The sequence below is a fragment of the Cyprinus carpio genome, chromosome A9, assembly GCF_018340385.1.
Source record: "Cyprinus carpio isolate SPL01 chromosome A9, ASM1834038v1, whole genome shotgun sequence".
Classification (NCBI taxonomy): Eukaryota; Metazoa; Chordata; class Actinopteri; order Cypriniformes; family Cyprinidae; genus Cyprinus; species Cyprinus carpio.
Window position 1 is genome coordinate 7,368,886 of NC_056580.1, and position 26,047 is coordinate 7,394,932.

Sequence of the window (26,047 nt, forward strand, 5' to 3'; positions counted from 1 at the left end):
TGGAACTGTTGTCACAGGCTGTTATTTTTTATTTTATTATATTTTTAAACAATATTTGATATTTCCTCATGCACATACATCAACTTATCTCTCAGTACTCTCATAATTTAAACCAGACCAGTTTGTGGCATAGTGTGAGCTCGCCATATAAGAAGCACCATTAAACAGTGTAACTCAATGAACATACTTCACAGTACCTGAATTTCTCCTGCATGAGAAGAGTTTCTTTGATGGGAACAGGGTTGCCAAACAAAAACACCACAATTGCTATTCAAAACTAGGCCAAAACTAGCCCAATCACATTTTTTTTTCAGTGTTTTTTCCTCCACTGAGTGATCCCTTCGTCAAAATTGAGTTCCAGTGGATGAGTGGAGATAGCTTTAACCTGCTCTTTAACCTGGAAAAAACAACCCACACCAACAGTGTAAAAGTTACCCTATTGGCAACACTGGACAGGGGAACCCTTGCCAAAAAGAAGTACAGTATACTTCAAGTTTATTTCATTAAGCACACTGAAGTAAAGTTCAAGTATATTTTTAAGTATAATTTATGTAGTAGGCCTAATTATACAAATATTAGTGTACTAGTAGTATACTTGTAGTAGTATTCCTTGGGACTAAATTGGCCCACTTTCTAGTATAAACAATTTTTACTTTTAAGTATACTTTATGTATAACACTAGTAAACTTTGAGTACATGACTAGTTTACCTCTATGTTTGTAGTTTGTACTGCAATTATCCTAAAAGTGAACTTATAGGTATACTGATAGTTTACTAATTAAATACTTTGTACACTTTGAAGTATAGTCTCAGTAAACTAATAGTTTACTAGATTTATACTGCAATAATTCTCATAAATATTCTTAAAGTGGACTTTACATTATACTGTAAGTATACTACTATGTCCCTATTTAGGTATTGATTTGTATATATTTTGTTATATGAATATCTGAACATACAAAACATCCAAAGAAAGAACAGGGTATCTGCTTGTAAACAAAAACATTTTATTCTAGCTTCATGCATTCTTTTTTTAGAAACACTTGAATGTGGGTAAGTTGTATAAATAAAAAAAATTAACAAAATAAATAAATAGATAAATAAACAACATTTTGACCAAAAAGCTAAAAACAAAAACAACAAACAAAAATAAATAAATAAATAAATAAATAAAAAGACTATGAATTGTATTCAGAATGATAATCCAAACGTAGATGGAGTTGATCAACACCCCAAAGCTTGACTGTCATTACCTCTTCATTGGTTGACATTTTATTCCATAACCTAACACAGGTTTGATGCTGTTTTATGTCTGATGATCGTGTTAGATTACGTGTGGAAGTATCTGTTGTTTCAGTTTCTTCTTCGCTTGTGTTTTGGAAATTCTGTACAGAAGATGTGTAATAGCATCCACTGCCATCAAATCAAAAAACATTGATTCCCAGAGCACAAGTATAGCTAAGATTTTATAAATCAAGGATACTTAAATGTAATTTTAAATATATTTCCGATAAGTACATAAAGCACATTTCTGAGAAGTAGACTGAAAGTATTCTTGCCTATTTTTTTTTTTTTTTTAGTTTAAAAGAAGTATACTAATAGCACACTTGAATAAACTTCTTTTTCGTAAGGGAAGGGCATGGTCTCAAAATTAAAGGTCAAAGACGCAAACATAACCCCATCAGGAGTCACTGATGCTGAAATACATAACACATGGAACCGCGGCAATACTGATGTAATGATGTCAAAGGTATACGTTTGTAGAGTAATTTACAATGACACTGAACACAGCTCAACCAATCAGAATCAAGGACCAGAACTATCTGCTTTATAAAAAGGGCTTTAGAATGATTATAACCTGGCTTAGGCGCTGTGTGAAAAGCCATAAGAAATGGATCTTTTAGTAACTGATTTAGGAACTGAAAACCCCCTTTTGGACCCTTGGGAAAGGGTATTTAAATATAAATGTGAACTATGAAAGAGCTGCCTCCGAGCAATGCATTTGTCCTCTGGCCCACTTTAGCACAGGTGATTTCTGGGAAGATTCCTCAGACTGTGCAGAGTTGCTCCCACTCATATTATGGCAATCAGATGAAATATTTTATTGTATAATGTATTTTCAGTACACGTGTACAACCTAATGCATCTCCACTGATATTGTTTTGATTATACATGTAATATTCCATCATATCTTGTGTGGCAATCAAAACCAAGCTCAAACTAAAAACCACCACACAGAAGACCACAGTACTTCCATCACTTATAAGATGAAAAAAAAAAAAAATAAACCTGCCTGTCACACACAAATTACCTTCCAAAAAAATGATTTCCATTTGAACTTCCTCAGCCAGCTGCTGCCAACTCATTCTCAAACTAATAATAACCCCACTAATAATAAGTGGAATTTTTTTCATTGTGTAAGCATAAGGCATACTGGCCCAATGAGATCAAATCATCTTTGAGTTATTTGGTTCAAGCACTTTTTAGAGTTAATGTAGTAAAGTCAGCAAAGAGGTAAACAAAGAACTCAAGAACTGTTGGGTGTTTGTGTGAGGGGAAGGTGAAGGTTTTGTTATATGTCAGCAGAAAAAGGTCACTTCTGATTGCTTTGCAGACTGCAAAGTGTTTTTTTTTTTCTAATCTGTAGCTTTTCATAAGACATCTCACTACACCAACACACATTTGATCTGACAACTGCTAATATCTATATGTGATTGGAGTGTGGCATGGCTAACCACATCCTGGTTGACTGCATCTGTCTGAAATATGCACAACATCTGCACAAGAATGAACTGACTGTGCTCTTTTCCTAACCTCATTTAGCATGCAAGAATTGTCCAGCAACTTAAATTGTTAAATAATTGTATGCCTAAGATTGAGAAATAGCAAAGATTTCAGCCGAGATTTGAAGAATACTAACATTTGTAAAGTACCACACTGTCTTTATTTAATCCACAGTGTATTTATATTTTTAGTGTGGAGATTTGAAAATATTTCTGGATTAACATTTCTTTAGATTATTTTTTTTAATGTTGTTTTGGACACCATTGACATTAATTACATGGGCATTAAAAGCCAAAATATCTCCTCTTGTATTCCATGCAATAAACAAAGTCAAACAGGTTTGGAGCAATATGAGTGTGAGTAAATGATGACACGATACTATTTTTATTTATTTTATTTTTTTTTTGGTGAACTATGCCTTTAATACATTTCCATTAGCTTTTTGATTGTTTTCTTGATTTATCACATTGGTCTCTGGAGTTCTTTTTTGAGCAATCAAAGAGTTTTATGCAAAGTAAACTGGACATTTCACTGTTGGTCATTGCAATGTACCAGCACTATTTTAATGTCTCTTACATCACCCGATGCACACAAATAGGTGCCACTGGTGCTTATACATCTCAAAAAGGTTAACTATAAAGTTGTAAAAATGGCCTTGGACGACTTCTGTACTCATTTCTTTCAGAAACATAAAACCTTGATGGCTCAAAAAGAACAAGGAATGGTGAGAGACACATGCACACAAAACCATGTTTAATACTGTCATTGCTCATCCGTTTGTTTTCAATGTTCAAATGAGCTATTTTTCTTTCTCCAATCTGTAAAATAATCTTAAGCTGTCTTTCTGCTGTCTTTGACATTTGCATATGACTGTCGCTTTTCACCCCCCTTTCGTGTGAGCCGAAGAAAACGTTCAAATCAGTAATGAAACAGCTGTTGCCCTCCACTTAATCATGAATGAATGAATTAATGTATGCATATATCCACACAAAACGAATGACCGCCAATATTTCTGAAGGAAAAGCAGTGGGTTTTCTAGGGCTAATCCATGTGAATAATTATTTAAAAAGGATAAAATAATTATTCTAGACCTAATAATTAATAACAGCCTATATTACAGAAGCAGTGTTCAGAGATTAATCATTTAGTGGAGAAATATTGGTAATTTTCACCTCGTTCTCCTAGTTTTATGTATTTTTTTATTTATTTTTTTGAGAAAACAATTCACACCTGGTCTGGTGGTCACATATATTTCAAACATATATTCCAAAAGCTCAAACTGGTTCCAAAAATTCCAATACACTTATGATCAGAACTCCACACTACTCCCATAGCCTACTGTTATTGGTCTGTAAATGGGCGGACATAGTGAAGGTGACAGTATGACAGTAAAATAATTTAAACCGAAATCAGTGCTACACCTCTACATAGTATTTTCGTTATTTATATTTTAAGCTGTAGCTGCAGTAATTAGCCTAATAATGCATAGCCAGACTGTGATTATAAAAAAATTAACCCTTTGGGTGAAAATGTCCTGATCACCCTTTTATAACAATTTATTTTGTGCCTTTTAAGGTGATTTTAAGTGACTTTCTGGTGATCCCCTACTTGACATTTTTCCAACATAGTAAAGAATTAATAGAAACGATCAAAACAGCCTCAATCATATATTTGTAGATTATGGTTATAAGGTCACATTAGTCTCATCATTCTGTCATCTATGTAAAACAGTAAAATTAACCTATAAATATCGTCGTCAACACAGCACACACTGCCAAACTGCAATCTTGTTGCACTAAGAAAACGCTCTCACATGACAGCCGTGGTTAACAAGACAGGAAGTAAGCATTTTCATGTGGGAGAAGATATGAAATTATAAAAAAATGGAGGAGTGTACAACAGCGTCACACTGCTGAAGGAAACAAAAGGAGGAGAACTCAAGCAGGTGAAAGAGTATGTGTGAAGTCTGATAGAGAAATAAGCAGATGTGAAAAACATTTGAAACTCCACAAATCAGCATGCCTTACTTATATTACTTTAAGTCAGTCTAAATCTAAATTTATAATACGGAAAAAGAATACATGACATTTCAGAATTGCTTTTGAAAATGCTACTTTGAAGGTACTTTTACTACAAGTGCATTGAAGTGCGCATAACCCGTGAGTATAGAGATAAAGGACGTTTAAAGGTGAGAGAAGAGAAGTCTGACCGAAGATTTGTAGCGATGGCGAACAGTTGGACATTGACGGTGGTCGTCCTCCTGAGTATCTTTGTGGCAAAAAGTCAGACAAGAGGTGAGTTTACATACTTTTCAATATTAAATTCTCATTAGTACACTCTTTAGTACTCTAAGATACACTTTAGTCTTTAGTACGTTACTACACTTTGGTACGTGGATGATTTGGCCTTCTGATCTAACCTCATCTTTGTCTGGTATCGATAGTTTTTCTCTATTGTCTATTTCTAATCGAATTTCATACATTTATAAGTGTCCTAAAATATCCAAGTACTTTTTGGGTATTTGCTTTATGGTTAAAATCTTGGCATTGTTTAAATCAGTCAGTCAAAGAATTGAAAGCGTCAAGTAAATCTTTATGGCTTAGTAACTGTCGCTCATTTGGGGAAAATCTATTTTTATACTTGCAAGGATATTTATGGTGGATGAGATTTCTGTTCTCTCACGTGCATGTGATGGTTTTGTGTTTTATTTTTATCTGTGTTTGTTGCTATTTCGAGAGGACATGCCATGACGAAGCGCTCTTCCTCTCTGGGGGGATTCTTAGGGGGGAGATGAGTTGTTGAGGTTTTTGAGGCTGACAGATGCTTCTGTAAAGGAACTGTTAATCTAAAACAAGACCTTAGAGCAGTTTACATGGAACTAAATGACATTTGTGTTGACAATAATGCTGTTTAAGGTGGTATGGGATGGGAGCCGTTGATTTAGGCCAGGTGTTCAACCTCCAATTTCGTCAGAATCAGGCCTCATTCATCTTGTGCTACAATAATGAAAACAAATCATTGTTTAATCTTTGGGCAAAACTGTACTGAACTCTGACTAACATTAACAAGAAATATGATCAGTAAATGTAATGGAGGCTACTACTAAAACTTTAAAACCTTACACTTACTTTTGTGTAACTGAAATTAACTGGAAATCTCACTCGAGTGAATGATTGTGTTTCCATGTGCTGAGCCTCACATTAACCTGTTACTAACACACTGTGCCACTAACTGTCCTGTAGGAGATCAAGACACTGGATCACATCAGAATAAAGATTCTGCACTTGAAAAACTGACAGGTCAGACAACATACACTTTTATTTTTTTATGTATCATGAATAGGATACAAAATAAGAAATAAGAAGTTTATAGAATCACCATTTTACATACATTAAACATTTTAAACTAGCCGCTTTTCATGTGGAGATAAAAGCTAACATGGTTATACAAAAAAAGTGTGGTTGTGCATCTAATGCGTTAAAAAATAATGGTGACATTATATAATAAGGCTCAATTTGTTAATATCAGTTAACTATATTAGTTAACACGAACTTACAATGAAAAATACTTGTAAAGCAATTATTAATCTTAGTTCATATTAATTTCAAAATTTACTAATAACATACATTTATTATTAAATCCAAAGTTTTATCTGCTAATATAAATTAAGGGACCAGAGCTAACATGAACTAACAATAAAAAGTTGTAGTTTTATTAATTAATGTAAAAAATGTATTGCTCATTGTTGGTTTGTATTAGTTTTTGCATTAATTAACATTAACTAATGAACTAATGAAAAGTACCAATTGTGTTATATCTATTGCCAGAATAGAAATGCTGTGTATGCTGTAACTATTTTAAGGTTTTAGAAGGAAATGACACACCAAAAGATAAAACTAGTCTGGCATGGCAGCGAGTGAGAAGTTTAGTGTATAGAGGAAAAAGTGCTGTGTCATGCCTATTATTATAGCATCCACATTTTATTTTATTTGAATAATATGTGAAAAATAATTTAGTTTAGATATTTGTTTGTTTGTTAGTTTTAGTTTGAGTAAACAGAAATTTTACCCTAATCCAATATTTAATCTAATTTTGCACAATTTCTTATTTATTGATTTTTTTCTGCAGATTTCCAAGAGCAGACCTTTATTTCGGGCAGCGATGTGACTTTACAATGTGGCAATCGCACTGTTGTCAAGTGGAATGAATTAATTTATATCGTCTGGAACATTAGCCTGCAAGACAGAAAATGTCGGCTTGGTTTGTCACCCAAGCTGGACGACACATGCAAAGATGGAAAGAAGCTGTACAACACTTCAGATGGAGTTTCCCTATTCATTCCCAAGATTTCAATAGAAGATGAAGGATCTTACTTTTGTGATGTATCATATAAAGGAGGAAGCTATGCACTAAATGTGACTGTAAGCGGTGAGTACAAACACAATTATTGCAAAAACTGTGAAAAAGTTTGTAGTTTACTTAACAGGTAAGGTGTAATTACTATCTGATTTTTTTCAGTGATAGGCTAGTTATGTCTCTAAGTGTTCCACTGTAGTCATGAACTACTGATGACTTAAATTCATTACACGCACACATGCACCCGCGCGCGCGCACACACACACACACACACACACAAATAGTATTTAGAGCTAACAGTGAAACCATATTATACTGATATCATACTGATAAATTAACTGAAAGTTTATTTTTGTTTTAGTTACCAACGTTTCCACCTGGCAGTACAAAGAAAACAATCAAAGGATTGCTGTCTGTAAATCTACATATAAAATGAAAGCGCCCACTCTTCATTGGGAACCTGCCTTGAACTTTTCCTCCAACATCAGTTCTGTCAAGAAGCTTGGCAAGTTTTTTATGCTGGAGAATCAAGTATATCTGCCGGAAAATCTCAACATCAGTGAGCTCACTTGTGTGGCCACATACACCTCTGAGTCTGGCTCTGTGCAGCACAAGAGCACACTTATTACAGTGAGCAGTGAGCACACTGTACATGAAAATGAACTGAGAATTGATTTCATAAGTGGGTCATTAGTGAATTCTGTTTTGGCTGTTTCTTCATTTACATGTGCTTCTATGTCCTACGGGGTTGATTTTTATGAATCAGATTTTTTTAACCATAGCTTTGTCATTTATATTGCTGCTTTTCTAATACATCTTTTTTAAACTATGAAAATTCATCATAAAAATAATGATTCCATTTTTTTAAAAAACTGATGATCTAAAAAAAAAGAGTGAGATAATAACAAACCTCTAAAACCCTTCCATATTTATTATTAACATGTAATTTATGCAAATTTTTACACAAAGACTATCCCTCAGTTGAGGCATCACTTCAACAATGACCAGCAATTTCCCACTAAAAGTTTTATCAAAAGTCAGTGTAGTGAAGGGTTTGATACGAAATATGAGATGATGCTATGTGTAAATAAAAAAATCTCTGTAAATAATATAGATAAAATAAAATAAAGGGATTTTACACAACACATGATTTGAGAAGTTTTTGAGGAAAAAAAGGACAGAATTCTTGTTGCATGTATATGCACTGTTGGACAACTTAGCCAGATAAAGTAGTGATTTTTATTTATTCATTCATTCATTTTCAAGAGAGGTTACTTTCTAAATGTCCACAGGATCAAAATATTTTTCAATATTTAATCAGTATTTTAAGAAAAACCCTTTGATGAAATATGGAGCAAACTTGGAGCAAAATAGTGTTTAACGGACAGCACAAAACATATAAAGTGAATAAACTCACATATAGTACATTAAGTAAAGTGGTTTGTATTTAAAAAAAAAAGGAATCAGTTTTCACAATATTGCAGACTTTATATTCTTTTTAACTGTTTTGCTTATATTGCATTGTAACATGTATTATATTACAAAGTAAACAATTACTCTCTCTTTTCAGGTTCACAAAACTCAAATCCCCCATCTCCTTGGAGAGATATTGCCATATCAGTTGGCTCTGTTTGTCTTGCTCTTGTAGCCCTGGTCGTGTTTTACAAACTACGCAGAAAGATTTATGACTTGAGGTGGGATCTTTTACTCCCTTGATTCACCACTGTTGAGCTGAATTACTTTGCATAGTATGATGATTAATTAATAGACAAATATCTTATTGAAATCTGTTTGTCTTTGCATTGTCTTTTTAGTGGATTGAAGATGCTTTGCTGCAAATCCAAAATCTCAACACCAGCTGAAGACAAACCAACCCCGGTAAGAAGTCTCTATCAAACCCTTTTTATCTTCTACACCATACTCCATTATTCACTATATAGGGTGTCATTTTGAATGATTCAGTGTGTATCCATTGTAAAAGTGTTTTGTATGGCTCACTGAAGCGTATGTCTGTGTGTGTTAAGCCCGCTGATGTTGAAGAGGTGGAACCCTATGCAAGTTACATACAGAGAGTCAATTCTATCTACAACTCCTCAGCTGAACTCTTCAACGCTTGAGAGACACTCACTTTTCATGATGAAACAGGATACCAGAAGAGAACCGAGGGCAAAGATATGCCTGTGGTCAAAATTACACATGAAAAACAATACTAGTGGAAAATAGTCATCTCAAGAGAGCATCCCCAAAGCAAACAGCGCCTGACTGAGGAGCAAAAGTCACACTGAGTCAAAAGATGAAAGGTGATGACAAAGAAACATTTGTCTTAGTATGTAATGAGCAATAACTGGGACATCTTCAGCGTCAGCGATATCACTTATACTGTATGTAGATTTGTAGAGAAAGAACTTGGTTAGATATTAATAATTTGAACAAATCAAATTTGTACATATTTATATCAGAGTGAATCAAAAATCAAAAAGCAGGCCTAAAGTGTAAAGAACCTATTTTACATTGCACATAATTAAAAGTATGTAAATAAACTTATTGTACTTTTCAGAATGGTATATGTTCTTACAGACTCATGATTACGGTCTCCAGTCAGTTTTGAACACAAACAACACAAGAGTGACAATTTTTTTTATGACCATTTATTTTTTTCAAATCAAATCCATATTTTTTGTGTGTGTGTGATCACAAAGTCAACAAGTTTCGTATCAATCTAATTAAGTTATGATTTTTAAATATTAAAAACACATTTTTTTTTTTTCAGTTAAAAATTACCAAATAATACAACAGGGTTAGATGAACTACTCTCAGCCTTCTCACATATTAGTAGTGTTTGATACCAGCGTTGATTGTATTTGAACAAATAGGCCTTTCTCACCAGTCACAAGGAGTACTGTATGTCAGTTGTACCTGCTTCAAACAGATCGGCCTTCTTTGGGAGATTGTGTTGTGTGGTTGTTTATTATAAAAAGAGTAACTGTTTGTGATCTGTGGTCAAGCAGTGGAGATACAGACCCTTTGAATCTTAATCAGTTTGTCCCCCTGAGAAGAAATCTCCCATTGTCCCCTTCATTCAGTGTGATTTGGTGTTTAGGGGAACGATGTGGAAACTTAGGGGTAACTATACACCTATCTGAATTCTTGTCACTGGAAACAAAAGATCAGGTACGCCCCCAGATATCACACAGATACTCCTGCAGAAACTGAAACTGGTGGGATGTCATCAATTTTTTTTTTTTTGATTTTGCTGTGGGATTCCCCAAGCATTATGACACTGTGAATTTTCATTCAATCCAAATTTAGATCTTAAAGCTCTGTACCTTTGTTCTGCGATCAACCCCTACGATCACGACCTAAATAGCATCCAACATGAAAAGCATATTGCTCCCTCTAGTGGTTTTTTTTTTTTTTTTTGGTAGCATAGGTGCATTCAGGTTTTTGGTACTTCAGGCTACCAACACTATCTGCATAACTAATCATTATTGTTCTCATCCCAACTGAGCTGCACTGAGCTGAGCTACTGTGTGAATGAGTTCACGTGTAAAAGTATCTCGTATGGCAAGCTATTAATTCTCACCATGGTGAGCCTACTTCATGTGATTGATGCAGCGCTTTTGCTACCAACACTCACTTCACATGACTGGCTGCATTATGTGACTACAGCATACATTATTGTGCACTAGAGATGTTGCGTGCTTCATGCTACCAAGCAGTGGTTTGCATGATTAATTACTCTGTACTTTTCAGCTCCGTTGTTGCATTGACCTGGAACTTTGTATGAATGTGGGTATCCTATTAGTGTATTTGCCTCTCTATCAGCTGTTCCGCCGCTTGTTGTGTTTCGGACTGATTTTGATCTCTACGCCTTAGCTTTTGGAGATTGAGAGGATAGCCCTAAGGCCATTGGTGCAGGGTCTACAGTATGTTGACATCTAAGTCCCCACTCTGGGGTTGGTGCTGGCATGCCTGATTTTAGTATCCGTTCCTGTTTCAGAGGTTTTTCCCACAACTCGGGTGTCTCTGGGCCTCATGAGGGAGGATCAGGCTGTCATATGGTTACACCATGCAGCTTCTATGGCAACCACCCATTTGGGAGTAACATTGTCACTTTTAGTGTGACTGGTTTGCACTGATTTGGATTTGCGTCACCTTACCTTGTGCTTGGAGTAAGCAATTTCAAGATGCTGATGCAGAAGTTCATCCTGTCTCTATCTGAGGTTTTGTCTTCTATCCTCAGGTTTGCTTTTGGAATATACAGTAGCTTGCCAATACTGTATTCTTCCATTTAGCTGATATTAGCTCAATCACACAAATTGTTTGGAGCAGCGTTTCTGGCACTCAATTGGTGTCTGAGTTTTGAGTTACCTTGATGATTAGCTGATATTAGCTCAATCACACAAATTGTTTGGAGCAGCGTTTCTCAAATGGATCTTACCTAACTGAGTGGTTGTCACATTAGGTCAAGAACTGACAACACGGCTGTGGTCTCATACATGGATTGTCAGAGAGGATTATGTTCTTGCCCCCTGTGCAGGTTGGAATAGACGTGTTCTTATTTGGACACAGACCAAGTTCCTGTTGATCAGAGCAGTTCATGTCCCGGGTCACCTGAACTCAGGAGTGGACTTACTCTTTAGATGGAGTTTGGAAGCAGGAGAATGGAGATAGCACCCTCAGGTGGTGAGTCTCATATGGCAGAGGTTTGGCCAAACGAAAGTGGATTTGTTTGCTTAGAGCATGCGCATTGCCCGCTTTGGTTTCCTTGTCTCCTCCGTCACCTCTGGGTGTGGACACTCTAGCCCAAAAATGGCCCTGGACCAGTCTTTATTTCTTCCCGTTGATGAGTTTGCTCCCAAAAGCTCACACACAGACAAAGTTCTCACAAATTGTAATTCTTTTAGCTAGTCCCCTTGGGAGGTTCCCCTGAGACATGGTTCTCAGAATTGGTCAGTCTGTTAGCTGGTCCCCTTGGGAGGTTCCCCTCAGACACGACCTGTTGACTATGGCTCAGAGCATAATTTGGAGCATTATAGAGGTGTTTCAGTGAGATGTTACCCTCTGGTTTCCTGTTTCATGCAGGGACGAGATGGCACAGATTCCTTTTTGGGAATTATTTTTCGGCTGGAAGGCCTGGCAGGCCATCAATTTGAGCCGTTTAAGTCTGTCAGATAACTTTGAACCATAAGCAGTTTTTTGGTAATCCTATCCTCTCTTAGAGGACTGAGGATCTGCAGGCTCTTTCAACTCCTCTTGTATGGACTTTAAGTTAAGTCTTACTGCTGCCTAGGCTTAGTTAATCCTAAGGCTGCTTCGACTCTGTTTCACTTTCAGCAAGTGGTTGGAGGCTTTCTCCCCTACTATGCGGTGTCAGATAGTCACTATATCTCTAGCCTATGAGGCGTGTGGTGTGATTTTGTCTCTAGAGGCACGTGCTCATTCTACGAGAGCAATAGCTTCTTCTCAGGCTCTCTTTAAAGGGCCTTCGATGGGAGATGTCTGTGCTGTGGCAGGTTAGTCCTCTCCTAGCACTTTCATCAAGTTCTCCTTGTCTGGATGTGAGGATAGCTCTTGGCTCCCAGGTCTCTTCCACTTGAGCAGACTCTTTCCTCGGTCTTCCAGCTATCTTAGATACTTCAGGCATTATTGTATTGCATTCCCATAGCGATTAAAAGCATGCCAGGGAACTTAAAAGCACTGAAAGGAAACATCTCTGTTATGTATGTAACCTTGGTTCCCTGAATAGGAAAAGAGGTGCTGCGATTCTGGCCGTTCTGTACCTTTGATAGCGCTTACTTCGTCATGTGGAATATCTGATGAAATAGCATGCAGCACGCATATATGAGCATACGTGACACATGCTCGGGGCAGTGCTAAGCGCTATTGGCCAATGAATTGGTGTGATGGTATAAGGGCTTCAGACATTCGTCACACTGGAGGTGTTCCCCATGATGCCATCACAGCATCTCGTTCCATATTCAGAGAACCAAGGTTACATACGTAACCGAGATGTTTCTAAAAACAAGTCCATCCTCCATAATAACATGAAAAATCCACCAAGATATTATTTACAACTGTTTTGTACTATTTTGCTTGTAAACAGTGCTTGATCTGTGCATATTTCTCTTCTGATTCAGGAGACATGACTTCTTCACTGGAGAAAATAATATTATGAATAGAGGACTCGTATTTTAGCCAGAAGTGAAAGTTTAAGGTTAAAAACATCTTAATGATGTGTTTGTTTATTACAAACATGCAGCTTTTCACTTCACACAACGTTAACTGATGGACTGGAATTGAGCGGATTACTTGTGGATAATTGTGATGTTTTTATCAGCTGTTTGGACTCTCTTTCTGACGGCACCCATTCACTACAGAGGATCCAATGGTGAACAAGTAATGTAATGACAAATTTTTCTAAATTTGAAGAAGAAACAAACTCATATACATCTTGAGTGGTCTGAGGGTGCGTACATTTTCAGCAAATTTACATTTTTATGTGAAGTATTCCTTTAACAGGTCTGTAAAGCATGCAAAAAATACAAATAAACACATGGTGACCAAATAGTGACCTTAAGCTTGCAAAAGGCACATAAAACTTATTATTAACAGTATTCCACCATTAAACAATATTCTTACACTAAAAAATCTAATAAGTTGACCTTACTAAAAAAAAACAAAAAAAAATTTTTACCTTACTTAAAAAAAGCAACTTAAAAAAAAGCATGTTTAAAAATAGTAATAGTATGTTATACTCTATCGTTATTGTCTATGGACTCAATGACTCCCTGCCAGAATGCATTGCACTGAACAGTTGCTTTGTTTTTAACAGTTTGTGTTTTATTGCCAATGGTGACCAAATAGTGACCTTCAAACTTGCCTATAAACTTTTCTTTGAAATCAAATAACTCTGATTCCATGCGGTTACTACTCCATTAACAGAGAGAAAATTATAGTAACATAAATTAAGTTTTCATAAAACTAATCACTTGTAAGCTAAAAAAAAAACGGCAATTAGAATTAATAGTTTATTAATGTCATTGGTTCCTTTGTGGCAGAATATTTTAAGTTGACAGTGTATTCTGCCAGTAAAACAATCTTTTTAAGTAAAGATAACTAATTAAATCTAAGTAAGGTAAACTGTTGGATTTTACAGTGTAGGTTTTTCGAAATGTAAACAGTGAAAAAATTATGCACAAATTATTCATGAATCTCAAATAAAATTACATTACTATTATAATATTACAAAATATGAAATGTATGCGAATACTTGCCCCAACAAAAATGTGACAACTGTCACGTTTCCTTCATCATATATCATTATATAACTGACTCTTGTCTGAATGAATGTGGTATTATTATATTCACTTGTTACCTAACACATGAGGATACTGGAATTTTAGTTTGGAGGACAGAAATAATAATTATAAAAATAATAATTTAAGAGGGTTTTGTAGTATGTGATGGAAACCCTTCATGCAAAACAACCAAAGAAAACACTTGTGTAACTTACATGTACATTTACATTTACATTTATGCATTTAGCAGATGCTTTTATCCAAAGCGACTTACAGTGCATTCAGGCTAACATTTTTTACCTAACATGTGTTCCTGAAAATGTGACAACTAGCCCTGGTCCCACATAAATACTGTGCTGTTTCATCGAAGTATGTTTCTGGCTAGTTGCATCTTTAAATTGAGTAAAATATAATGACAATTTCTCTCTGTTTTATACATTTACATTTATGCATTAAGCAGACAGTTGTTATACAACAATGTAAATTAGTAATTTCTCTTATCAAACACATGTAACTCTTCTTTAATGACACTTTACAGTCACCTACTGATTATTATTCTTTAGGGTTTTAGTCTATAAAAATGTAAATCTCTCTTGAGTTTCATTATACAAATCACTATTATCATTTATAAAACACACATATACTGTAGGAAGACAGATATAATTGCACTTTTATTCACTGTGCATGTAAAGGTTGTAATTACTTATTATGCTTCAAAATATCAAGTCTTTAACATATTTAACTTAATGCTGTAAACATAAAGTAACAAAAACAGACCAGAAATGAAATAATTATTCAAAAAGAGAAGAAAAGAAAAATAAAACAAATAAATACAAATTTTAAAAAGCTGAATTTCATTGCAACCTATACAAAGTTAACAAGCTGTTAAAGTTGTGCTTATGTATCTTAGGTGTCCATTCCAGCTGAATGTGCAAATTTCAGCCACAGGAGCATCTCAGTGCTCAGCCCATGAGTACATAATCATCTGAACAATCCTCGTTGCTTTTTAGCTTGGCCGAGTCTATGTTTTGAGGAAGCATTACAACAGCATAATCACAATCGTTGTCATCCACGTCTCGAACAGGTTTGTTTGGACTGATGTCACTGTGGTCAATGGAGGCATAGAGGACATCTTCTGTCTGTGGGTCAGAGAGAAAACACAAGCATTTGAATTATGCCAAGTCTTTAAACTGGCATAAAAAAAAACAATAATGCATGAAATTATTTATTTATTTGTTTGATTGTGTTGTGTTGTATAGGCATTTTTCATCATGTCGCATGGCCTAAAGAGGCAGATTAAATCAGGGTGGTGTAGCCTTCTGGTTAAAGATTCAGGGCCAATTGCATAAACACAGCCACTATGTTAATAAGACCAATTTAAGGACTGGTTTGACCAACTAACTATTAACTAATGGGTGATTGGGTCTTAGTATTCAGATTCAAATTACACCAATCTACAGTACGTTTTTATATACCTGTCTTAATACTAATAAATGGCCTTTGCTGTATTTTTTTGTTATTAACAAAGAAATAAACATCAAATATACAATTTTACATAAATGGCTTAAAAAAAGTTGTGACCTTATCAAAAAGAAAAAGAACGAGACACTACTTTGAGAAACACTTTGGGAATGCCCTTGCATGACCGCATTCTGAAGCATGTGTAAAATCAATCCAGTGGAGCAGCTAGACGTCACAAGCGGGGTGACGTGAGCAACCAGGAAGTATAAAAGCGCATCCGGCAGAGTGCAAGTTAGCTTTGATGAAGTAACGCCTGCAGGGATGCAGAGAGTATGGAAAAGAAATGCAGTGTCTCAATCCCTCTGGGAACTATGGTTGCATACGTAACCTGGAGACGGTCCCCTTCAGGAACTCGAGCTGTGTCGGGAAACACTTTGGGAATGAGTATACCCACTGTGCCATACTAACAAGTCCCTGCCTGTGTTAGTATCTCTTGAGCACATCACGAAGAGAGAACTTGGGACCATGGGGTAGATGCTAGTCTATGTTATTGAAGCAGATAAAAGTGTGCGGATGTCCTGCAAGTTGAAAACCTTGGTGGCTGCCATACTCCTGGTTGAGTGCGCTCTGACCCCCTATAGGTGATGGGAGGCCAGAGGACTCGTAGGGTAGTGAGATGGCCTCTACCACCCACCTCCTCACGGTCTGCTTGGTCGCCGGAGATCCTTTCTTGGGCAGACCAAAGCAAACCAAAGCATAAGTGCCCACTGCCCAAACTGGACAGAGCAGATTAAGTCTTTCTTGGGCTACTTCTTGGAATGGAGGAGGACAGAATGCCTGAAGTACTATGGGCCCTAGCGAAGAAGTGGGCACCTTAGGGACATACCCGACCCTCAGGTAAAGGAATGCCCTAACCAGAAACAGAAAGTGCCTGAAGATCCCCGATCCTTTTAAGTGAGGAAGTAGTGAGTAGAAAAATAGTCTTGAGCGTGAGAAACTTGACTGGAACTTCTTCTATGGGGACATTGCACAAGCCCTCCAGAACCACTGTCAGGTCTCATGTGGGAACCTTACACCGCTGTACTGGCCTCAGCCTCAGGGTGCCACAGAGGAAACGAGTGACAAGTGGATGTCTTCCCAAAGACTGACTACCCAGAAGGGCATGGTAAGCAGCTAAGCCATGTATACCTTCAGAGTGGAGGGAGATAACCCTGCGGAGAATCGCTCCAGCAGAAACTACAGAACTGTACCCATTGGCCAGTTGACTGGGTCTTGTAGTTAGTGTCCACAAAACCTTTCACTTCAAGGCGTATATACTTCGGGGCAGCTGTGGCCTAATGGTTAGAGACTTGGACTTGTAACCAGAAGGTTACAGGTTCGAGTCTCGGTGCTGGCAGGAGTTGTAGGTGGGAGGGAGTGAATGAATAGCGCTCTCTTCCACCCTCAATACCCATGGCTGAAGTGCCCTGGATGAAGGCACTGAACCCCCAGTTGCTCCCCGGGCACTGGATATATAGCTGCCCTCTGCTCTGAGTGTGTGTCCACGGTGTGTTCACTTCTCACTGCTGTGTGTGTGCACTTGGATGGGTTAAATGCAGAGCACCAATTTCGAGTATGGGTTACCATACTTGACAAATGTCACGACTTTCACTTTCACTTATATATATATATATATATATATACACGTACACATGCACATACACATACATACACACACACACAATTTTATACACTAAAAAAATTACAGCTCAAAATGATCATCACAATGAATGAAATCATTATCATTATGTAAGTGAACAATACATCCTGCATGACTGTGTCTTCCCTGAAGGCTAGAAGTCAGAGGTCTTCTTTAATGAGGCAATATTCTTCCTTAGTAATTGTACCTAAGTGGCATTTTCAAAAGTATTAGTTAATTTATGAATTTTAATGTGACTGCAGTGAATTTTTTTATTTATTTGGTTAATCCAGATGCGCTTTAAATGTATTTACCATGCAGCATATTAATTCTTAAAGTTCAAAGTCATTTGCTTTGACACACTTTTCTACCTAGATTCTATTTCTGTCTCATTGAGAGCATTATTTGAAGAAACGGGAAAAACAAATGTGACTACATGTAAATGTTTATCATTTGAATATTACTGTAAAAAGACTCATTAAGAGCAGACATTTTGAAGCCCCAGAATGCAAAACAAGCAAACGCATCAACCGTTTTTTTTTTTTTAAGATGGAACAACTTTGAAAGCCAACAATATCTGTGATGAAACTGACATCAGTTCTAAACTAACACCCTCCTGTTTTAACATGATGTTATCAGGAGTATGTGAATCTGAACACCATTTCTACAGATGTAAGAGCTACATGAAACTAAAACAACATTCATACTGTTTAATTGTATCGTTTTAGTTGAACTGTCTTTATTTAGAGAGCAAAGACAGAAAACAAGTGATTTCTAAGTAGTCTATTGAACTCCTATAAAACATTAGGCCTGTGACTGGTTTGTATTCTTACCTTTGTGTCTGCTGTTTCTCTCTGATGGTCATTATCTGCTCAATAAAACATAAAAGTAAAATGTCACGGAACAGTTTGTCCATTCACTGTATACAATGACTAACATAGCATTCATCAATTACAGATGTGCACACTGGGAAGCATTATGAACCACATGAACTTTGAAACTGAATGCTTGCGTTCTCTGTCAAAAGTTTGCTAAAATACGTAAGACGACACTTCCTTATTAATGCTTTGCATTAGCTGCAACATACTTCATCAGAATATACCAGCTGAAGAATTAGCTTACCAGCGTTTTCAGGTTTATTCTTTCTGAGGATAAAAAAAAGTAAATTATATAAAGTCACATACAATTTTCCATTTCTGAAACATAAACAAAAAAAGAGCAATCAGCTGGTACACTTTGACAGTGCCATAATAAACAATACAGTTATTTTAGATAACATTTAAAGTCACGATAAGAAAAAAAAAAAAAAATACAAAAACAGAAATTAAATAGACTGCTAGTACTTCATCTCAGTACATAATATCAAGCTATTCAGAAGTCCTACCTTCGGTTGCAACTTGAAAGACTTCCCATAGTTCCAACAAGCTCAAAATGGTTGGCACAGTGGTATAAATACTGTAGCTACAACCACAAACTGCAAACTGATAAAACAGTGTGGTCTGAACCCAGAGGTTTTTTTTTAACCTGCCAATCAGAATAAGATATAAGAGAGGAATGGGGAGAGTGATTCAGTGTAAAGCGGTCAAACAGCAGACTTCTTGTCTTTCATTTGTATTTCCTGTGTTCTGTGGTTTTCATTTGCCTTCAAGTGCATGACACGAAGACATGAACATTTTCATGTGTGTGCTTTCACCCATCTCTTAGTGGATATTGTGCGTTCTCCTATCCACTGTATAAAGTGTGTGTGTATGTACTTGTTTAGCCTACAATGTGTGGACCAAATGTCAAGTAAGTAAATCATGAAGAAAAAAAAAAGAAAAAGGGACATTGTGGAGCAATTTTGTTGGGCCCCTCAAGGAAAACAGCTTATAAATCATACTAAATTATGTGCGTGTCATTTGCTATGCTTTTCTGTGACAGATTTTCTCTATTATTTTCACTAATATGTCAGGTATGCAAATAGCTGTGACTAGGAATACAAATATATATATATATATATATATATATATATATATATATATATATATATATACATATACATATATATCTATTCCTTTCCTTTCCAAACGGGTGAAAACAAATTGACCCATATCTTCAAAGATATGACAGACTACATGCTCAGTTTCTGACAGTTGATGCGCTGTTTAGGCACAGGAAGTTGTGCATTTCCTTCAAGACCACAAAGATAGCTACTCACTCTCTAACTACTTTGCATCGACAGGAAACTGGCCTAGCTATATAATATTTAAAATGATAATTGACTTACTTTAGCAAACTGCCTATAAGGTTATACATTCAGCTTGTCTTAATAGCAAACATAAAATGGTGTTTCTTTTTTTTTTTTCAACCTACAAACTCTTTGACGATGTTGATGGTTCCAGGCTAAATGATGTAACTATGAGGATAAGTAACTGAATTCAGTTGCTATTAAATAACTCAACATAATAAATGGGAATCTGTGAAAATATATTGGATCTCTCCAGTTGATCTGGCACACCACACTCTCAAACTCCAAACTCTCTGTTATTAGTTTAATCTGAGGCTTCTGGGTGAGCTCTCAACCAATGATTCACCGGTGCTCCACAAGGACAGCCTCCATCATTTCCATGTTGCACATGCAAAAGTAAAAATAAATAAATAAATCCGGAAATAAATACACCTTTAAAAATAAAGAAAAAAAATTAAAAATAAATAAAACATTTATTAAATAAATATTAAAAATGATAAAAACAATGAAAGTATAAGTACATACAACTTAAAAAGAATAAAAATAAATGTAAAATAAATACAGAAAATAATACATAAAGGAAAAAAGTAATTTAAAATATAAATTCAGGATTAAATTTTATAACAAATGAACTATTTTTGTTTTTATCACATCATTTGTTTATTTATTTTCCTTTTATTACATTTATTTATTTATCTATATATTTATTTATTTATTTTTAATTTCTGCAGGTTTGGTCCTCGTCAGAGTTCAGCGGTGTGAGACTCTTCCTCTGCACTGACACCATTAGACCTGTAGGGGTCAGTATGACAACGCTTCAAATACGAAAACATCTACAATACCTTGATTTCAGGGGGAAAAAATAAACACTTTGTAATACCACCCCAACTTTGTAGCACTAACTACAAGCGGGAAGTTATAGAGTTAGTAAGGCACACTTTCCTAATGACAGTCTAAGACAGCTAGCATTTGAGAACTGATGTCACACCTTGATGTCAGATACATTTACTTATGGTGGATTTCAGCAGGGATGAAAAATTATCAATGCTTCATCTTCTCTACTCTCTTGCAGCTGACTTTGGGTGAGAGTTATAATCTTATGTATATTATTTTTAGGGCAAGTTACTGTTAAATATTGTTTCATGACAGCCCTCATAAAGTTTTCATAACATTAATCTTTCAGACCAGAAGTTATGAAGATAGGCTGTTTTTCAAAGGTATTAATCAGTGATCATAGGTCAATGTATTTCACACTTACGATAAACAGTGATTAAGTGATGAATCTATCTATCTATAGTCGCAGAGACACTGCTTCTCTATACTCTTAAAAATAAAGGTTCTTTATATCAGTGTTATCATTAACAACCTTTAACGTCCATGGAATCTTTCCATTGCACAAAAGGTTCTTTATAGTGTAAAATGTTTTTTTTTTTTTTTTTTTTTTTGGATTATTAAAAAGTTCCTCACACTAACAAAAATATTTCTTTTAAGATCTGTTCACTAACAGGTTCTTTGGGAAACCAAAAATGGTGCTCCAGTGACACTGAAACTCCCGTCTGGAACCTCTATTTTTAAGAGTGTAGCCTATGTGAGCAGACACAGGATTCATCCAGGCCTCTAATCTAATAATAACCTAATATAGACAACAATCATATAGTTGGGGAGAATCACTGACTGCCTTTAAAGATACCTTTAAAATGAAAACAAATATTTTGTAGTCACTAACTGATTTAAATGTGACACATCAAAGCTGCTATTTATAGTCTTTATACTTTTATTCAGATGGTGTTTATTTCTGTTAAGCATGTGTTGTGACAGCTCTAGATTGATAGAACCATTTCTTGTGCACAAACTCAGCCTGATTTATAGGATAGTAAACACTTAATCAGATATAACCATTTAACAGTGTTCAGTCTTGCAAGCATCCAGGTTTCAGTTTTAATTTCCCACAGAACTGGATCTCTCTCTTACTGTCACATGTTGCTTCGTTGACTATTTACATGTACAGCTTCAGAAGCTCCTTAAACACAATCCTGATGCAAACTCTTCAAGTGGCCTCTAATCACTTCAACATTATAGTCGTTGTTAAATGTGTTAAAATTTGTCAAAAGCATCTTCAATGGTTGTCTACTTTAGGGGACTGATTCTTGACCTTGATTTTCTCTCTTGTAAAAGGTGCACACATATCTATATTGGAGGGATGGACTGTATTGTTTCCTCTCCCTAAACTTCCACTTGGGACTTCCATTGATTCAATAGAATGGAAATACCACACAATCAACAAAACAATCTTACTGGCCAAGATAAATCTAAAGAAGGAACAGGAATCAAGATTTTTCAGCAGGAGGACTGGAATGCAAATAATGGAGAATGGTACACTTCACATTGAAGATGTAAATGATGAAGACTCTGGGAACTACTCTTGCACCATAATTTTCCATGATCGAAGGATGCAGATAGAGCAGATTTATCTTGAAGTACTTCATGGTACCTTTCTCTTCTATTTTACGCATAACTCAAGGTCATTTCTCTCATTGATGGTCGTATGATAATCAGACTGTTGAGTCTGTCAGGGATTTGTATATTTTTTGGTACTAATCATTTGTTTTCTCAGCTAAAGACTTGACGACACAACCGAACAGCAAAATGTACAACACAACATTTAAACCATCAGGTACCTTTTCATTCACTGCATTTCATGTGGACATTAGATTAAAGGCACATTCTATTAGGCAAATGACAATATGCCTTTTTCTGAAAGAACATGTTGATTCTACCTTTTCACACTTTTTTTTTTCCGGTCAGTCACGTACACATACATGAATGCTTTTAAAATAATGGGTGCCTATTGTGAAACTGCAAAGCATTAAGTCACTTCCCCATGAAGGATGAGTAGTGAAACATTTTAAATGGGTTATATCATACATTTTGTTTTTGTTAAGCAAAGCCAGAATTCCACTGCAACACTGTTATTAAATAAGGAAGAGCACAAGGTTAGTTTTTCTGGTGTTTAGGAAATATCTATCACACCGCATTATTTCTTATTGACTAGCCAAGTCATCTTTCAAAGTGGCCAATAGCTATCGTAGATGTCACACAATAAATTTAATATAATAAAAATAAAATGTTTTCTTATGATATGACCCTCAGAGAAACAAAATGACTACAATGTACTGCACTTTCTACAATGCTGGATCTTCACATACAGTACATCATACAGCTTGTTACATCTCGTGAATATTTTTTTCTTTACTTTTTGTTTTCTTCTGTTTCCCTTTCCCTGTAGAGCCCAGTGTTACTGAAACAGCACTGATCGCAATATCAGTGTGCTCAGCACTCGCAATTCTCGCAATTGTAGCCACTATTTTCATCTTCAAATGTACAAGAAATTGTTGCTGCACATCAGGTTTGTGTGACTAATTTATTTTATTATTTTCCTCTTCTTTATTTATCTTAGTGATCAAAAATTAAAATGTTCTCACCCTTTAACTTTATTTTCCTGCAAACAAATAAATTATTTATTTATTTATTTATTTATTGTAACATCCATATAATGAAAGTAAATGTGGACTGGTGTGGTTATTCTCCTAATTTACTATTATCAAGTAATTTGATCCATATGAGCAACAGCAATAACTAAAATGTAAACATTTACTGAAATTATACACATTTTGAGTTATGACTGAAACTGGGTCTGTAATTATGATCTGTTCAGTGGCAGATGAAGTTGGTTTGAGATTCAAGATGCTCAGTGAAATTGGGATTAGAAACCAAATCAAACCTGAGTGACTCCATCAGAACTTCTAAAAACTCAAAAAGTCATTCACTACAGTTAGTTACTGTATGTTGCCTTTGTAAGATACTATATATTTTAAAATGCATAAGTAAAAAAAGACACAGAGAGAGAGAGAGAGAGAGAGAGAGAGAGAGAGAGAACAGAATTTTGACATTTGACATGCCTACTCATGCTTTGCATTTGCTCTTCTGCAGACGAACCCATCTACGCCAATAAGATGGTCATAATTCAAGGAAATAAAAGGTCACAGGTGGGCAGAAGGACTCCAGATAATAAAACCAGATAAAGACTCTCCAATTAGCAAAGAGGTAAAAACCCAGGATGCTCCTGCAGCAAATAAACTACTTCGTTTTTTCTCAGAAACAAATGTATAGGGTGCTAAAGTGACGATGATATGGTTTTGTAGGCCTAAATAAAATAAGTATAAGTTAAAACCTAAACATAGTCTATAAATGAACTATACCATGGTCACATGACTTCAACGTCACCACCATTGATCATATCGTAAATATAAAATAAATATAAAAACCTTTAACAGATTACTATTAAGCTTCTGACAACTCTTACAGGTTTTTTTTATTTGAAAAAACTAAAAATAAAAATCTGTGAAATTTTGAGCTGGAATGCTTCTGACAAGAGTGTGATTATAAACACAATGAGGCTGTAAAGTGGACTAGATAGTAGATGAGGTTTCCTGTTCTCCCTGAACAACCTCTGTAGTCCCATTTAGCCACTGGTTAGTAATAGTCTTTTTCAAGACATTTAAAATCTTGAAAAATCATGTGTGGGGTATTACTGATATATTTTATGTTATCGAATAAAACATGTCTTGGTCTTGTGTTAACCACAGACCTTAATTCAGGCGTCTAACCAAAAACCTTTATAACGATGGGTTTTGGTCTACAAAAGTACATCATCCCTCCTGCGCTCTATTAATATATGCGCTCTGTATATAATTCTATTCTTTAATGAGAACACTTTTTTTCTGGAATGTTAGTTTATGATTTAGTGATTATATTTCTATTGTTTTGTTGTTTTTATTTAAGTGTGGATATTGTACATTGGCCTAGTTCACCTCTGAAATCTTTGATTTCCACTGAGAGTGAAGTTGCAAGTTATCTTTGAAAACCTGAAGTTACGATTTCCTCTCACTGTTACAAGAGCAAACATAGGGGTCTGAAAAGTCTCTAATCTAGCAACAGTGTCACCCAGCTTGCAACAGCAGTTCTGTGATGATCTATTGTTGCTGTAGCAACAGTGGTTTACTGACCTCTTTCTAACAAGTGAAGATGTTGTAGGTGTGCTTTACTAAATGTGTGCAGTTTAAGTTGCTGCTTTAACAAACAAACTAAATAATGAATAAACTAACAACGTGAGCAGTAAATCTAAATTTGTTTTCTTTTAAGGTGAATGTGATAGATGAGCCCAACAAGTTTGTGACATCTGTGGTGTGTTGTGGTCAAGGCTGTCACTATGCAGGAAAATCTGCCACATGTTTTTTAGTATCACTTACAGTAAACACTGATCTGTGGAGCCATCTATTGTGTTGTCTGTGGTTATGGTCTCATGCAGGGGCGCCTGCAGGGTTTCATCTGAGGGTACACACAGAGTTACAGAATTTTTATTTTTATTCTATTTATTTTTTGAATGCATGCCCTGAAAATGGCAAAAAGCAACAGAATGGTCAAAGACATCCTAGTGCATGTTCACATAGGAAAACAACTGAAAAAAAAAAAAAAAAAAAAACAGGGCGGGTGGACACAAAAAACGATTCTGTGTGAATGGCGACTTATTAATATCAGCATAGCAGTAGCTGAATTAAAAAAAAAAAAAAATAAACCTTTCACAATGTAGTCTTTTGTTTCAGATGTTTGTAGTTATTATGCACTTCATCCATTACACCATCACAGTTTGGTCTCTGTGGTCTTAGGCAAGTTCCAGATCGTGTCATGAAATATTTCTGTTACAAAATCAAGAATAAACCAGAACAAAGTGACGGAACCCTGACTCTACCCCCTTCAAAAGGGATGCCCCCTGGTGTCCCCAACGAGGCACACCAAACACAGGACTAACAGACACCAACACATCACATGACAACATAAGACAGACAAGGGTCAGACCACATAAACAAGAAGGGGAGGGAGGGAAACCAAGGTGGTGCTGGAGGAACAGTCCAGGAAATCTTAAGACAGTTCCGGACCAATGCGGACAACCAGGGAGGGATGGGTGGGTTGAGCCAGGGGGGATCCGGCGAATCAGAAATCCTGGCAGATAACCAAGGCAGAGCCGGAGGGACAGACCAGGAAGGCTCAGGTGTGTCTGGAGTCCCGGCTGAGGGCCAAGGTGGAGCCGGAGGGACAGAACAGGATGGCCCCGTTGTGTGTGGAGTCCTAGCTAGGGATGCGTATCAAAACCCAGTGCCAATATGGCACGGTACCTTTATA

At 35.9% G+C, this 26,047-nt stretch overlaps 2 protein-coding genes across 4 annotated transcripts; both read left to right on the forward strand.

Annotated features, from left to right (window-relative positions):
- Window positions 1-4,630: 4,630 nt before the first annotated feature.
- On the forward strand, window positions 4,631-9,704 carry LOC109082099 (cell surface glycoprotein CD200 receptor 1-like). Of its 3 annotated transcripts, none has more exons than XM_042763348.1 (7): window positions 4,634-5,078; window positions 6,027-6,083; window positions 6,913-7,212; window positions 7,502-7,771; window positions 8,711-8,834; window positions 8,955-9,018; window positions 9,165-9,704. In XM_042763348.1, exons 1-7 carry the CDS (start codon window positions 5,009-5,011, stop codon window positions 9,255-9,257), a joined length of 978 nt encoding a protein of 325 aa, XP_042619282.1. In that variant the 5' UTR covers window positions 4,634-5,008; the 3' UTR covers window positions 9,258-9,704. The 3 variants fall into 3 exon arrangements, with proteins under 3 accessions (XP_042619283.1, XP_042619282.1, XP_042619281.1); XM_042763347.1 differs by having other exon boundaries at window positions 4,635-5,078; window positions 7,502-7,768; window positions 8,708-8,834; XM_042763349.1 differs by lacking the exon at window positions 6,027-6,083 and having other exon boundaries at window positions 4,631-5,078; window positions 7,502-7,768; window positions 8,708-8,834.
- Window positions 9,705-20,562: 10,858 nt separating this feature from the next.
- LOC109082103 lies at window positions 20,563-25,583 on the forward strand. Its single transcript, XM_042763351.1, has 5 exons — window positions 20,563-20,889; window positions 21,983-22,294; window positions 22,422-22,481; window positions 23,094-23,213; window positions 23,798-25,583. Exons 1-5 carry the CDS (start codon window positions 20,787-20,789, stop codon window positions 23,887-23,889), a joined length of 687 nt encoding a protein of 228 aa, XP_042619285.1. The 5' UTR covers window positions 20,563-20,786; the 3' UTR covers window positions 23,890-25,583.
- Window positions 25,584-26,047: the final 464 nt, after the last annotated feature.

Coding starts and splice junctions, on each gene's coding strand:
- LOC109082103 (XM_042763351.1), top strand. CDS start 20,787: ATGTCACACCTTGATGTCAGATACATTTACTTATGGTGGATTTCAGCA. Junction 20,890..21,982: donor TCTCTTGCAGCTGACTTTGG/GTGAGAGTTATA, acceptor CTCTTGTAAAAG/GTGCACACATATCTATATTG. Junction 23,214..23,797: donor AAATTGTTGCTGCACATCAG/GTTTGTGTGACT, acceptor GCTCTTCTGCAG/ACGAACCCATCTACGCCAAT.
- LOC109082099 (XM_042763348.1), top strand. CDS start 5,009: ATGGCGAACAGTTGGACATTGACGGTGGTCGTCCTCCTGAGTATCTTT. Junction 5,079..6,026: donor GGCAAAAAGTCAGACAAGAG/GTGAGTTTACAT, acceptor ACTGTCCTGTAG/GAGATCAAGACACTGGATCA. Junction 8,835..8,954: donor AGAAAGATTTATGACTTGAG/GTGGGATCTTTT, acceptor TTGTCTTTTTAG/TGGATTGAAGATGCTTTGCT.